General features: G+C 41.2%; 1 protein-coding gene across 10 annotated transcripts in view; it reads right to left on the bottom strand.

Annotated features, from left to right (window-relative positions):
* CLYBL (citramalyl-CoA lyase) overlaps nt 1-15,962 on the bottom strand; it is a 229,856-nt gene that overhangs the window by 129,126 nt on the left and 84,768 nt on the right. For 2 of the 10 annotated variants that reach the window (XM_070240415.1, XM_070240417.1), the window contains exon 1: nt 2,454-2,536. The exons of the other annotated variants lie outside the window; for them this stretch is intronic. In XM_070240415.1, the coding sequence (XP_070096516.1) occupies nt 2,454-2,500 (47 nt within the window). In that variant the 5' untranslated portion in view covers nt 2,501-2,536. Of the gene's footprint in view, nt 1-2,453; nt 2,537-15,962 lie in introns of those variants that run through there. 10 annotated transcript variants of the gene reach the window in all.

Below are 15,962 nucleotides of genomic sequence, written 5' to 3'. Positions count from 1 at the left end.
CTTGTCTCTGACCAAGTTTATACCGACAGTGTTCTTCCCTGGGCATGAAAATTAGAACAGAATTACTCTCTCTGGATCATCATGTAGAATATTCTAAAAGAATTTCTGTTCTCACAGTGACATCACAATGCTAGGTTTCCAGACATTGCCAAAGAAATGAGTGTGATTTCACATCTAACCCATCACAGAGACCCTTCTGCAGCTGGTGGGCACCACACAGGCTTTCTATGTGCCCACAACAGGGATTCTGGAGCATCACAGGCTTTTCAGGGGACACACCAGCCAGTGCAGTCCCAAGATAGTAGGCAAAACCTGACCTATTTTAAGCCTGACTAGAATGGGTCAACATGGGCTGAACACCACAGAGCCTTTACGAAAATGTGACTTCAAATATTTTCTTTCCTCTGCCATTTCCTTTTTTCAAGTACTCAGTCCACAAGGTGTGTCTGTTTATTTGAAAATGAAACCACTTTTAAAGGACTCAGTTGTTTTACATCAAGAACCCTGAAAACAGAAGGTAAAAAAGTTCAGTATGAAACCATTCTATAAAACACGGTTATCTGATGACTTATTTAAGTTATTTGCTGATAACCCACTCTAAATAAAATTTTAAAAATAGAAGTGATTGCATGTTTTAAGATTTTGGTAATTTCAAATGGCAATTTTTCTCTTTTCAAGCAAAATAAGTCAGAGGGAGAAAGTCAAATACGGTATGATCTCACTCATAAGTAGAAGATAAAAACAACAATCACACAGAGACAGAGATTGGAATGGTGGTTACCAGAGGGGAAGCGGGGAGGGAGGAGGGCGAAAGGGGTGATTAGGCACCTGTGTGTGGTGATGGATTGTAATTAGTCTTTGGGTGGTGAACATGATGTAATCTACACAGAAATCGAAATATAGTGATGTACACCTGAAATTTATACAATGTTATACACCAATGTTACCAAATAAAAAGTAAATAAAAAGAATTAAATGAAGTCACACTGTTAGCATGGCAAAACAAACTCTTCCTGCATTTTATGGAGCTCTGTGTCACATACTTCTGCCACTCAAAGAGAGTAACCTAGTAAATCAAAACTCTTGAATACCTAAGTTTTCATATTTTTGTTTTTTCCATGTATGATGAGACAGCCAGAAAATCTCCTTAGTCTGTTTCTGAATCTGAGTTTCTTGGTCTGAATCTCTGGGTCTATTTAGTTGGCAATAAGAACTTGGCCCTTTGGGGCTGGCCCTGTGGCCAAGTGGTTAAGCTCAGGCGCTCCTCTCTGGCAGCCCGGGGTTTCGCTGGTTCAGATCCTGGGCACAGACATGGTACCACTCGTCAGGCCATGCTGAGGCATTGTCCCACATAGCACAGCCAGAAGCAGCTACAACTAGAATATACAACTACGTGCTGGGGGTCTTTGGGGAGAAGAAGAATGGGGGGGAAAAAGAGAGAAGATTGGCAAAGGTTCCAATCTTTAAGAAAACATTCAGCCCTTTGGCTTGTGGACACTTACATAAGTTTATCAGCATCTAGCACAAAGGCCTGATACATGGCCATACTCATGTGTGTTGACTGACTTGCTTACCAACTGCCTTCCTGGTTAATTGCAGGGACCACCTAAGTCATCATCATTGGATTTCTCAATGGCCAAGAAACCCTTACAATTTGTTCCATTTCTCAGACAAATTCTTCTAAGAACTGTCTGCCCTATACTATATGAGAGCCACAATCTGTACCCTGCAGGCTGAAAGATAGCCTACTCCACAAGACTGCTAAATAGAAAATGCAGCGAAAATATGCTCTGATCAATACAAATAAGTACAAGGAAGACTGTCCCAGAAATAATTTCAATCAATTTTATACAATTGATTTGTTCTTTCAAGGAGCTCTTAATTTACTCAATCCCTGATTGAGTTGTTACATGAATCATGAAGGTTTAACTATGAAGATAAAGGCAGATATTTCAATCAGGGAATACCCATGATGGTTTAATTAAAGAATTTTTGCATCTCACTTACAGAACATCGCTTCTTAAGTACAGCATGGCATTTATTTAAAATGTCCCAGAGGCAATTAAGCCCTTGATTAACAATAAAATTTTCTTCCTTAACTTCATTCTCAATTACCATGAAGCTCATTTCTCATTGCCTGCAACTTCCAGCATGTGGTACTCAATGGATTTGACTCAATGTGATTCCATATAAGCCACGAGAAAAAGGTTAGAATTGACGTACATGGGAGGAAGCCTTCTCTGAAAGTTGGAGGCCTTGCTTGAGTTGCAGTTTGACTCACTTGTCACCTTCAACTTGCAGCCTGGCCACGTCCCTGTGTGTGTGATGACTCCACTCCGAATTATGAGAGGAACAAGAGGACGGGGTGACCAGGTCACAACTCCTGACTCTGAGAGTTCAGTTTTTCTCGAGTGCAAAGAAGAGGGAAGGATAGTGATTAATAATATACTTGCCGCCAGGATTCCTCCAGTCTGTGCTTCGAGGAGAAACAAAGGGTCATGAGTTCCCAGACCAGCTGGCTCTGAAAGGCTTTCCACTTTCCCTGGGAAGGAAAGCATAGCAGTGAGGGGCATGGGCTCTGGAATCTGGATCTGGTGACAGCAGTAAGCGTGTTACTTAACCTCTCTAAATCTCAGATTCATATTATGAGTTGGATATAATATCTGTTGTGAGAAGTCAATGAAATGATGCGTGTAACACACCTGAGAAAGTGCCTCACACACAGAAAGTCCAAACAGTAATAGGTACCACTGTTAAGGGGAAGACACTTCCCCTCCTCTTCCCTGACTTCCCTCAGCCACACACATGGGTCTGGAACAGAGAGCCCCTAGGACTCTCCACAGGTGTGCTGTCCACACGCACACAGACAGACGGGGGCAGACACTCTGGCACATCTGGAAAACATACCCAAAGGGGCCCAGGGAGCCTGCTTCCATGCTAAGGGTTGGGACTGCAGCAAATACAGAAGTCGGATTTATATCTCCTCTCCAATGCCCCCAAAGGCTTCAGAACTGAACAGCTTCACAAGCTACATATAAATTTTGACTTATCTGTGAATTTGTAATCAGCTCTACAATAATGTTTCACAATTATCTGTGCACGTTAATCTACATCTGAAAAGAGAGGAAAATCAAAAGGATTTTGTCATTCATTTTATTTTAATGTTAGATCCATTTTCATTCAGTATTTAACTGATTCAACAAATAGATATTGGATCCCTAGGCCAGGTCCCAGGACATCCAAATGAGGAGAAGAGAACCAGCCTTGGGAGAAGCTGAGGTCTAGCTGGGGAGACAGGGCTCTCTAAGGCAAGAGGGCAAATGCGAACACTGTTTGGAAAACACTGGCCCAGAACCCAGGGGCAGGAGAGGGAATCCGAGAAGCCTTCTCAGAGGTGATGAAAACAGATTGGGCCTCGGAGAGGGGAGGACAAACTCCAGAGGCAAAAAGTGCCTTGTGGGCACAACAGAGTGAGGAAGAGCACAGGCAGGCCAATTGGTTTCATCTCCTCAGTTATTACCAGCAATTTTCTTTCTTTGCAAAGGCCATATCCACCTCTAAGTCTTATCTGTTGCCTTCATGCATGTGGGTATAAACACTAGCTTTTTGAAATACCAAGACAGTGTCCTTGTTCCGATCCTGTAGTCTGTCACAGACGGTGACCAAAACAGTGACACCCAATATCCTAAAATTTTCTGAACCAAAAAAGCTCCCTTTTTTGCTCTCCAATAAGATTTATTTATGCTTTAAAAATCATCTTAGAGGGGCTGGCCCCGTGGCCGAGTGGTTAAGTTCGCGCGCTCCGCTGCAGGCGGCCCAGTGTTTCGTTGGTTCGAATCCTGGGCGCGGACATGGCACTGCTCATAAAACCACGCTGAGGCAGCGTCCCATATGCCACAACTAGAAGGACCCACAACGAAGAATATACAACTATGTACCGGGGGGCTTTGGGGAGAAAAAGGAAAAAAATAAAATCTTTAAAAAAAAAAAAAATCATCTTAGAAATGTATAGGACTTAGCAATAATTCTATTTTAAACAGATAGGGTGCTCCTTTAAAATCAGAATCGTGTTGAAAAGAAATACGATCAGATTATATTTTGCATTACCTGAAGCTTATGAGAGCATATTTAGGTACCTCCGGTAGATAAGGGACTGTGTACCTGTACACAGATACAAAATGTCCAAATGAAAGGCGCCAGGACTTGTATAAGGCAAACAAACTGAAGCTCTCAATGGTAGACTTTGTTCTTTTTAACGTCTATTGAGCCCTTTATTGCATTACTTCACTTAATCCTTTTGACAATTCCAGGAAATAGGTACTATTATTGCCTCCTGTTTTATATAAGGTAACACAGGTTTATTTTATTCTGTAATTTTAAATTTTCAAACAGGCAGCTGTTGACAATATTATGCCTTATTCACAACTGATACCAGTTTTCTCAGAGCATTGCACAAGCCAAAATATATTAATTCATATCCACATTGGCCAGGAAGGCTTCACTCATAAACAAGAAAATAAAAACAGAGGTTCAGGAAAAGAATGATAGCAAAATGCCTTTTTTTCCTTCAAAAGTGTCTCTATGTGTGACAGTTTAGAACAGGGTTCAGTAAACTTTGCCTGAAAGGGCCAGATAGCAAATATTTCAGACTTTGTGAGCCGAGAGGTAAATGTGGGGATATTATACAGGGACTTATATAATAAGAGAGAACACAAATTTCCACACATTTTATATTGACAAAATTAAAAATTAAATTGAGTACAATTTTTTGGTAATCCAGTTCTACTCATGAGAAGAATGGTATTCTTTTTTGGGGAGAGTAGTTTGCTTAGCTGGAGTTCAAAGGTGATGTTCCCCACCATCAAATCTTCATGTGGAAAAAACATTCTTAGTTTGAGGGCTGTACCAAAATAGGTGGCAAGCAGGATTTGGCCCATAGACCCTGGTTTAGAATATTTCTCTAAGGGTTTAGCCATAGACAAATCTGTATTCTCTGGAGACCCAGAGTTTCACAGACACAGGACCCAAGTCACAGAGGTATCCTGACCACAATTATGGCAACAGGGCAAAATGGTTAGGACTCGGGTCCTCAGCTTTGAATCACAGGCTGGTGGACCAGCAAGACACCAACTCAGAGACAGCAACAAGTAGAAAGCTTCTAGGGTTCCCGGCTCCCCTTCTGTGGGATTCTCTTTTTTTCATATCACTTGTTAATCTGTTAGGTTTGAAGTCACTGCTACACCTACTAGATTGTGCTGCACTAAAGAAAAGTCAGTTTGGCGTGAATCACCTCCTCTATTTGTGGCATTTTAAAAAATCTTAATTTCTCTTATTCCCCCATCCTGACGCCAACGAATTTCTCTTTTGGTAAATTTTAACAGATCAGTTTTGTGCTCCTAAGCATATCCAGCATTTCATCCTCCTTTTAAATACAAAACCTAGAAACTCAGTCTTTTGTGGGCTCCCTGCTCTTTGTGTGACCACAGGGAAGGCGGTGGGGAGGAGAGAGGATGGAGGTGAGGAGGGAACTTATTGGCTCACAAAAATCCAGACAGTATTTGACCAAAAAAATGCAGAAGAGGGTCGCAGGGTAGAAGAAATGAATCAGAAACCCCCCAAACAGAAGAGGGTTATTTTTCTTTTAAAATATTAAGGATTGTAGGTTTTCATGCTTACTCGGAAGAAGAAAAGATTTTAACTTCTTTGCTTCATTCAGTTTGGGTCTGAACAAAATAAAAGTCGAGCACATTCAAAACATCCATTATAATTTTCTTCTTCCCTTTAAGATGATGAGACAACATCTGGTGAAAGATGCGGGATTACATTCCACTCAGGAATAATCACAGGGAAGAAAAGTCGAAAGCGCACCAAAACCAGAACGGGAGATGAAACTTTGCCCAGCGTTTCCCCACCTTTTATTTGGGCAGACATTCTAGATAAAGCTTCCTCCCCATCGTGAATTAAAGTCCTGTTCTAGCATCAAGCAGGATACATCAATTCCAGTTGTGCAGAATGAATAGGGAAATGCACACAGCTATTTCATAAAATTGTCTAAAGGAGCAGGAGCTGTTTCTTTTGAGGAGAGGAACCATATTTTCCAAATTAGTCCAACTTGGAGCTGATGCGCTGAACACCCATTTATCTACATCTATAACGAACTAGTGCTCCTGATGACTAATAATGCCTTCAGGAAGTAGTTAAACACCACTGTGTTGTACACTGGTAGTGCAAGATAAAAAGCAGGGGAAATAGGCAAATGAGGAGAAGGAGGAAGTTAAGGCAGTAATTCTGACAATAAAGTGGAGAGCGTTTCAAGCCTTCAACTTACAGCAGGGTTCAGTTCAGCCTGAGCAGCCCCCCAGCTCTACACAGACGAGTCTGTTCATTTCCCTGGTGGAGCCAACTCCGCGGCTATTAAAATTTCTTAAAGATTTTCTCTTCTCCAACCATTGCTACTGCATATTACACCATTGGGATTATAAGATCTTAAAAATTAACCTGAATCTCTGATCACAATGATAAGATGGAACAGGAGGTAATAGCTGAGGGGGGGAAATAGAGACAAAAAACTGATTTTAAAAGCCATGATTGTGAGGAGTCGTGATTTTAGGAAGCACTCTTTTTGCTGATCCTGGCAGTATACCTGGCATATAATAGATGCTTATTAAATCTATAAATGAGTAAATAAATGAATGCAAAAGCCAAATATCTTAAATTAACTTAACATAAATTTACCTTCCTCAATCATATGATAGTGATAATAAATATTTATAAAGAACTTTAAAACTTAGAAGAGCAAGTTGAATTACCCTGCTTACCTACACTAAACAATGAAATTCTATTAATCGTTGAAATGAAAAACAGTGATATAGTCAGGAAATTTCTAAGGAAGCTGATGTATTTTTAAATATCTTTGAGTGAAGTATAAAGGTGTCCTGTTGAAACTGATGGGTAGGGTGAAGGTAATGAATGTCTCCTTTATTATTGCACTATATTTTCATATTTTACCTCTATTTTAATGCTCTCAAGATATTTATAACACCTAAACTTTACGGATATGTTCCCAGAGATCAAGAACCAGCTACAGGCTTTATTTAAAACTCACTTAAAATAGCAAAATTACAAAACAGTGACTCATTATCATAATCCTCCTGTGGACATAGCTTAAGACACACAGGAAACCGATTTCTCTCTGAAAAGCAAAGAAAGAAAAAACACCTTTAAAATGCTGTCATATAATTTGAAATCCTGAAAACAATTTGGTTTGGAAGATGTAGGAGTCTTCACATAACATATTATATCCAGAAAAGAGGAAAAAGGAAGAAAGAAAAGAAAAAGAAAAAACAAATATATACCCCCAACAGAAACAAAGTCTCAGCAAAATAAACTGCAAAAATCCAAAGCTTCTGATACTGTTCATTCAAGTATGCTCGCACTTCCTGTATTTTAAAATATGTCATCCCATTAGCCTCCAATGGAGAAGTAAGTGCCAGTCCTGAAATGCTAAAGCACTGTGAAACCATTTGAGTGTGGAGTTTGTTACTCAGTTTACTTCTTAGCCAGAAAAGAAAGAAGTTAGAAGTGACAGCACAGGCCTTCTCTATATCAGGAGATTTTTAGGTTCCCTCCCTCCCCATCATCCAGTATTGCCACTGTCCAAGCTTTCCCATGCTCTTTACGTTAAACACGTCTATTAGAACTCTCCTGCAAATTCCCCCACCCCACAACCTCCATCTTCTCACACTGCTGAAACCAGCGTATGGCCTTCTCCATCGCAGATCACAGCCTAACCAACTGCAAAGGTTTCTGTTCTTTCAGTGGAATCATCAGTAAGTTTTATTTCAGTGCTTTGAGACATTCTTCCTTTTTTAAAGCAAGCTACAGAGTCATTTATTCTGCTGCTAGGCTTTTTATTTAAGTAAAGAAATTAAAGTCGTCTTCAGCTTTTAAGCAAGGCTGTGCTAGCCCTATTTTGACAATATCAATCCATATTTTTTCTTCATGTTTACTTTTCTTTATACAGTGCACCTGCCAATACCTGGACTATATTCAACAAAGTACAACAAACCCATGTCTCTCCTCCCTGAGCACCTCCTAAGGAGCTCTCTCTGAGGCTCTCTCTTGCAGGCCAGTGCTGCGTGGCCTCCCAGTCATGGCTTCCATGGTCCTCCCCACTGAGACTCCAGGTTGTGGCATCTGAGCCTTGGCTCCTGTCCCTGAGTCTTGCCCTGTCTCCACATGGTGAGGGAACCACTTTGCCCCTCCTCTTGGACCTAATATGGCCTGTCCTGAGGAAAGACGATGGGAAAGTGATTCAAGTGTCAGTTCTGGGGCCTCATTAACAAAGAGGTCAGTGACGCAGGCAAACGCTTTCTGCCCAGACTGGGCTGGTGCCAGGGCTGCCCCACTAGGGCCCATTCGCTGTGCCTCTCATCTGTCACTGGGCCTGGCACGCTGTCCATGCACTTGCAGGTTGTGGTGGTGGTTGGTTCTACCACATCTGTTGGACAAATTTTAAAAGGCAAACCCAGATATTGAATGGAATACATCAACGCAGGAATGTGGGGCCTTGGCTGCCCAACCAAGAGGCTGGTTTACTGAGCATCCATGGGTGCACCTTGAGATCCATGGCTATGGCGACAAGCCCTTGGAAAGATGGGGTCCAACAGCACTTCTGTCCCTGCCACCATCCAGCCAGGGGCTGGTCCAGCAACAGCACCAACAGCAGTAATGCAGCGCTGACTGGCAGTGGTGAGGGGCGAGGGGGGTACAGTGGCACTTGGGAGTCAGGACAGTCACACATGCAAAACACTCAAGAAAGTGGTCCAGGATATGGGGCTCCTCCTTCTCCCTTCTTCCTAAACTTTATCAACAGAAGAAAATCATGCTTTGCTAATTGACAGAGAAAGAAAATGAATCTCCCGGTGGCTCTTGAGTGCCTCATCAATGGACCAATGGCCATCTGCACTTTCTTTGGTCCCCTTTGGACCAAAGATACACTGATTCAAGTGTTACTGATACAAAGACTCATTGATGTATCTTCTGGCCTCTCTTTCCTCTCCTCTCATTTATGTACATTCCCAAAGTCCATCAAACTGTAAAGATATTCAGCCCTAAACAGACCCATGTGTCCAAAGGCACACATCTTACTGACCAGACAAAACTACGCCTCAGAGAAACATTTATAGCAAGCACCACCAACAACCACTCAAGCAGATGGCTCACAAAGGAGTCCAATCGAAAAGGCTGCTGAGGAAAGGTTTAGTAACTGACCTATAAGTGGAGGGCCTCTTGGCTAAAATCACAAATACATTATCTCCATATAAATGGCTGAGTACCTTTGTTGGTCACCAACAATGTGTAAGGCTTACCACAGCACAAAAAGACACTCTCTCCTCCCTTTAGAGTTCACATTTTTAAAAGACAAGAGAAATCTCTTGTCAGTGCTAGTTGTTTCCAGCTTAAGATGAGAGAGAACTTTTAATGCAATCCTTCATCCTGATCTACGGAAGAAGATAACTGGATGGTCCTTGCTGTTATGCTTTCTCTGGCTCTAACACTAAGGCCCTAGAGAACTTTTAGAACATAATCGTGCAGAAAGAAGTTTTCAACGTTCCAAAGCAGAACAACTGTCTTGGATGTTTCAAAAAACTGCCGTGTTTATATAAAGTACTGAGAAGGAGCCAATTTATGCCGAGTGGGTTTTGCGGAATACTCATCACAAAAGACATTAAAAAAGTGTAATGGGATCTGTAATATTTATACTAAAATCCTCTGTAAATAAAGACCAAAATGGGTCATTTCCTGTGAGATCTATTCTAAAGTAAAAAGGACAATTTGCTTCAGCTAGCATTTATTACCCATTGGCTGTGGGGGAGAGAACCGGGTGTATTTTTAAGCCCAGATCTCTTACTTGTCTGTTTCAAAGGAAATGGCTCATCTGCTGGGTGGCCTACTTTTGCTCCTTTCTGGATCCTAGATCTGACCTGAAGGAGCTCTGGGGAGGGGGAGGTGTGTTTGTGCTCATTCCTTTTTTCCACTTGGTTTCAGAAGATGAAGCGTCCAGAGGACCACACTCCTCTGATTTTGCGAGAAGCCCTTCAGCCCTGCCTGCCCTCTGAGACCTTTGAAAAAGAAGCTACAACCCTGAAGAAATGCAGTGGCAGGCTTGATTTTGTTGAAGAAATTAAGGTTGTGGCCTCTTTTTTCTCAGCAATCACCATGCTGATTTTGTGAAAAAGCAACATTTGCAAGATTTCCAATGAAGGAAATATTTTAAATATCTGCAGCTACGCTTCAAGCAAATAAGGTGGGTATTTCACGGACCTAAAACGTCTTCGAGGTATTTTCCACAGGAATGAGGTTCTGAACATACATCCTCACACTCTTTTTGGTGGCACAGAAAAGTAATGGCCAGGTAACTTCCCCAGCCCTCAGCGAGCATGACAGGAATCAGAGTGTAAAGCTTGATGTCCTGGAGATACCTACTTTTCAGAAATAAGGGGGTGGAGGGAGGGGCAGTCACAGAGGCATCGCCCTGGGCCAAGCCCCGGGCTGGTCCCTTTACCACCTTCAGAGAACTCAGTTCTCACACCAAGCCCTGGGCTGGTGACTTTTCCCTTTCAGGCCCGGAGAAGTAAGTGACAGCCTATGTCCTTTCCATGACACCACTCTGCCTCTGTTGCTTTCTCCAGTTTCAAGTCTGGTAAAATCTATCAATCATGCAACTTCAGTTAGCATTCCAAGAACTATGGTCAGGCCTGAATAATCTATTCATAGACATCCTTCAGAACGAACATCTTCACCCCTACTCAGAGTTAAAGCTGATTATCAAAAACTAGGATACTTAGGGCTTTCTACTATTTACAATTATCATTGTAAATATAAATTAAAAACCAATTACACTGACAATTATAACAATGGTGTTATAATACTATGAGACTAGCATAAAGTAGGAGTTTAATAGATAATATCTGATGAATGAATGAGTTCACCTTTGGGTCCTTAATCTGGAAACAGTACCAAAAAAGAATCAATGAGAAATCTAATATCTTATTCATTTTTAAATAATAATTCAAAACATTCTTATGATTGACTACTAAGTCATTAGCAGGATAGTACTAATTATCAGGGAACACACTCTGAAATTAATTCTGAAATCTTGCCTTAACTTGTTTACATAAATATATCTCATGTATAACTTCATGAAAATAAACCCAAGTACCCGACTTTCAACTGAAAAACAAATACTTTAACTGAAAAAGAAGCGATTCCATCTATCCATACCCAAAACTATCTTCTTAAGTCAAGATTATTAACCTGTTGCCTTCATGCACATGTGCAGTGGCTGAATTAACAGGACAGAAAGCAGCAGCCCTAAGAACCGATCCAGTGCATCCAGTGAGTAAACCACAAACAAAAGGGGATTTACGCACCACCACAATGTCCCCCTGGGAGCCGTTCTGGTCCATCAGAACCCAAATCCAACTTTTCAATGACACCTAAATGTACGGATATGTAATAGACCTTGCATTTGCAATTAAGTAAACATTATACACCTATCCAAAATCAGCTTATAAATACAACAGGTATGTAACTGAGTTTTTAAACTAAGTGCTTTAAATATACCCTAACCTGCTTCTGGGTCAAAACAACCAAGAGATAACATTTGCCACCAGGTTTCTACAGCATAGTACTGAAACAACCCTTCATCTCTCTGATTGCCTCTCAACAAGCTAAATTGGTAAATAAAAGAAAACAAATGACAATAGAATCCAGTTTCCTATCTGATCCTGACCATCCCAGGGCCAATCTTCAACTCTCCCACAGCAGCCTCAGTGAAAGCACACACTGGTAGCCCCCACTTGTCCTTTTCTTGCTTTTGTTTCCTTTGAGAGCCATCCCTGAAACTTACCCAAGTTGTGCGTTTCTGCGTCAGAGGCAGATCCAGTACCTTTAAAACAGTTAACCGTGGTAAATCACTACCTTACTTACTGTTAGGTCTTTCCTTCTTTTACACCAAGATTTCTTTCTGCCACCAACCCGAGAGCGGTCTCTTCCCTAAGCCCAGATCTCAGATAATGGTCATGTTTAAAGACCAGCCCTGCTTGTCAAAGATTAGAGAGCTGTCTGCAGCATATACTCCTCCACACCATAGCCAAGTAGGCCCGAGAAATGCTAATACTCAGCGTGACGCATCAAGAACTTTAAGCCTCAGCAATGGCTAAGCAGAAAGTATCACAAATTTACTGAAATTATCTGTGGCACAAAAGAAAAGAGAAGGAATTAATCAAAGTCTCTCTCTTAATGCAATGCTTGATTGAACTACCCCAATCCCTTTTTAAATAGGATACTGGTGGCAAGTGACCCTGATGGCATGCCCTAGTGAGATATACAAGGAACACTTGTTCCATTTTTTTCTTTTATGACCTCATTAAGGAGGATTTTGAAGATTGTTCTTGAACATGAGAACAAAGTGTCTTAAGACATCTCTAGCTTTTTATGTCTTTAGCCTTTTACTGCTGGGATGGCCTTTGGATCTGTGTTTATAACAAGGTACACTCATGCTCATACTCACCTCCCCCCAAAACAAGAATCAAGCAAGGTGATCCGAACGAAAATAGTCAGAGCTGCACACCTCTAAATGCAGAGATGTGCTAGTTTCTTACACTGGAAAGTTTTGCCAAGACCAACTTGGGATCCATTCTTTCTCTCATCCTCTCTGAGTGTAGCTGCCATTAATTAGCTCTGGCGGCTGTTTCGAGGCTCTTATCAAGGGAGGGTGCAGACTGCCAAATCTGCTAGTGTGAAAATCCTCCACCGCCAGGAACGTTTTTCTCTAAGTGTTTGTTGATTCCACGCTTCAATTTAATATGGTAGATTATATTTTACGATCAGAAACAAACAAACAGATTTATAACCGAAGACTTGAAAGGCAAACAGGGAAAAAGCAAGCCAAGGACTGAGCCTAAATGTAGTATTTTTATTGACTTCTTAGAAACCAAATAACCTGGCATATTAGTGTGTGCATTCTGCAACAGACATTCAGCCCCATTGTACTACTTAGAAGAGAATAAAAAGAAACCCTACTGTTTGAAACCCAGCGGAACATCCCCACAACAGGGCACAACTGTTCCCTCATGCATGAATGGGAAGGAGATGAAAGAAAAGATGGACTTCTGAGGTACAGCAAAAAACAAAGACAACAAAAGTGCTGATCATGAGGGAATGACACAACTCATTGCAGCAAAAAGGATGAGAGAAAGGAGCTCAGACAATGGTGAGGACAGCTAAGTGACACGTAGGAGAATTGAAAAATCTACAGAAGTGTCTTTTCTCTCCACCCTTGATGAAAAACAATTAAATGTTGGTACATCTGTCATAAAAAAGACCATTGAAACCTGTTACCATCATTATGTATGGTAAACTTAACCAAACCCAACTGTAACTCTCCAGTTAAATGTTGCCACCTCTGTTTCTTACTCTTGCTAAAACGAAGAGGTTTAATTTATAGGACACTTTACAACATCTGAATGCGTTGTAACAAATTATAAAAGCTGAGGGGTACTGGAAATGTGTGTGTACACATGTATGGGGACACGGATACAAAGGGTTAAAACACTCTACGGAAAAGAAATAAGCTTCAGGAAATTTGTACATAAACTCAGCTTTTGTTTATAAAATATTTTCCTCTTGACTCATATTATAATTATAGAGATATTTGCTCTAAATTTTGGATTGGTTTTCAGCTAGTAGCAGCTCCAAACATTTTGGCTTTAAGTTTCTTTGCTCTCAAACCCCACTGCCAAGAAGATACTGTTTGTAAACACTTAATATGAATGAAGGGAGCTCACGGTTTAACGCTACTTTTAGGTAAATGCAGTCGTTTGAATGTGATGGGAATAATTACCTTTTGATGTTTCTGTTTTTCTTAAACAGAGGTACACCTGTCCACACTTCACTAATGTTGAGCCTTGCTAATGAAGTGTTCAGTGAGAAAATCACATCGACCAAATATATTTAAAAAACCACCATATGAAATCCCCACTAGACGTTTATTGCTCCGGAAGTCCACCAGCCTGGGAAAGTCACACTGTTTTAAAGAACACTCCCGAGCGTTATTCCTTGCTTGATAACATGCAGCCCCTCACGAAACCCAAAAAGCAGTTATTGACCCTGTCAGGATGCCTGATTAATGGATAAACGCTGTAATTGATTAGCAGAGAAGTGTGAATTAAAACAGGGCACGGCATCAATAACCAGCTTCTAACAAAGGTGGTTGACGTAAAATGTAAAATAAGAGCCTACGGCTATATCTCATCAAAGGCACGCTTTTCTTAAAACAGGGGAGGGGGGGAAATAAACAAGCCCAGTGTCCTGTTCTCTGCGATTCTTTAATCTTTCCTCTTGGTAAGGATGCTGTGTGGAGCCACCAGCAAATGGTATGGGAACTCACTCCTCAGTCCACCTTCAGATATCTAGCAGTGTGAGGCAGTTAAATGTTCCCATTGTTCCAGGACTTAAAGAAAAGCAAATAAGAAGTCCTATTCTCTCTGCATTTTGTTAACTGGGAACTTTCTTCACTTATGTCCTCAAAGTAAATTCTCCCTGTTCTGATGCCCCTGGAGGCACAGGAGGCGTTAGTCACTGGAATATTGCTTCCATCTGCATCCGGAGGTGAAAAATCCACTCAGTCATTCACTCATTCAGTCAGTCAGTCAGTCACTCAGTCAGTCATCCAGCATCTCATATGGACAGTTGGACATATGGACTCTCATATGGAGAGTACAAAGATAAATAAAGTTTGCGGCAGGCTGAGTTGATGCAGACCCCACTCCTGTTTAAAATACACAGAAATATTGGATAATCTAAAGCAAAAAGTTTTTTTAAAAAAGGAAGATTTAATCTATAGCTGAGCTTGACAGAAAAAGGAAAGGGAAATCTTCAAGTCCTGAAACAAGGCAGGAACACCAGGGCAGGAGCTCTTGGAGCTGATGCTGTGTCTGCAGATGGATACCAGCCCTGGAACAAGGACTAGGGACCAGAGGGTCAAGACTCACCTAGGACAGAAGACACCAACTTGGGCTTGTGCAAGGTGAGGGAACTCGACAAAACTGGACCCCTTAAAAAGCTATCTAATCTACAAATAGGGAACTAGAAGAACCATGTCCACCAAAGAAATAGCAAGGCAGCTTGAGCTCTGTGATAATAAATAAAGCTCTTTTGTATGAGTCATCAAAACCATGAGCCTGTGCTAAAAGCAAGTGTAGGCATTAATTTTACACCATCTAGATGGGTTGGAAGTCACAAATAGAGAAATTAAAATTAAAAACTTGAGGGGGCCGGCCTGATGGCACAGTGGTTAAGTGCGCATGTTCCGCCTTGGTAGCCCGGGGTTCGCCAGTTCAGATCCCAGGTGTGGACATGGCACCGCTTGGCAAGCCATGCTGTGGTAGGCATCCCACATATAAAGTAGAGGAAGATGGGCACAGAGGTTAGCTCACGGCCGGTCTTCCTCAGCAAAAAGAGGAGGATTGGCAGCAGTTAGCTCAGGGCTAATCTTCCTAATAAATAAATAAATAAATAAAAACTTGAGTTCAAGACCCTAAAACAGTGGAGTCCTGGTTTATAGAAGAAAAATGCAAAGTAGTACTGCAAGAATGTGTCTACAATCCAGGGCACATAGACTCCCAGAGGCAAAAACAACCCCTGCTGAAGATGAGCTCAGAATAAAGAGACCCAACCATGTGAGGAAATAAACCACCAGGCAGGAGGGTCAGCAAGTACAACAGAAGGGTGACTAGGGACCTGGGAACTAGCAATAAATGAAAATCTAAGAAGGAATCTGAAATACATATGTTTGAAGTTATTAAAATGATAACCATTGAAAGAATAGGACACTATTGAAAATAAAACTTAACTTGAAAGAGAATCAAATAGTATTTTTAAAAGGAAAAAATATG

Source organism: Equus caballus, chromosome 17 (assembly GCF_041296265.1).
Source record: "Equus caballus isolate H_3958 breed thoroughbred chromosome 17, TB-T2T, whole genome shotgun sequence".
In the NCBI taxonomy this organism is placed as follows: Eukaryota; Metazoa; Chordata; class Mammalia; order Perissodactyla; family Equidae; genus Equus; species Equus caballus.
The sequence above is the reverse complement of the archived record's forward strand: the minus strand, read 5'-3'. Positions and strand labels throughout refer to the sequence as shown.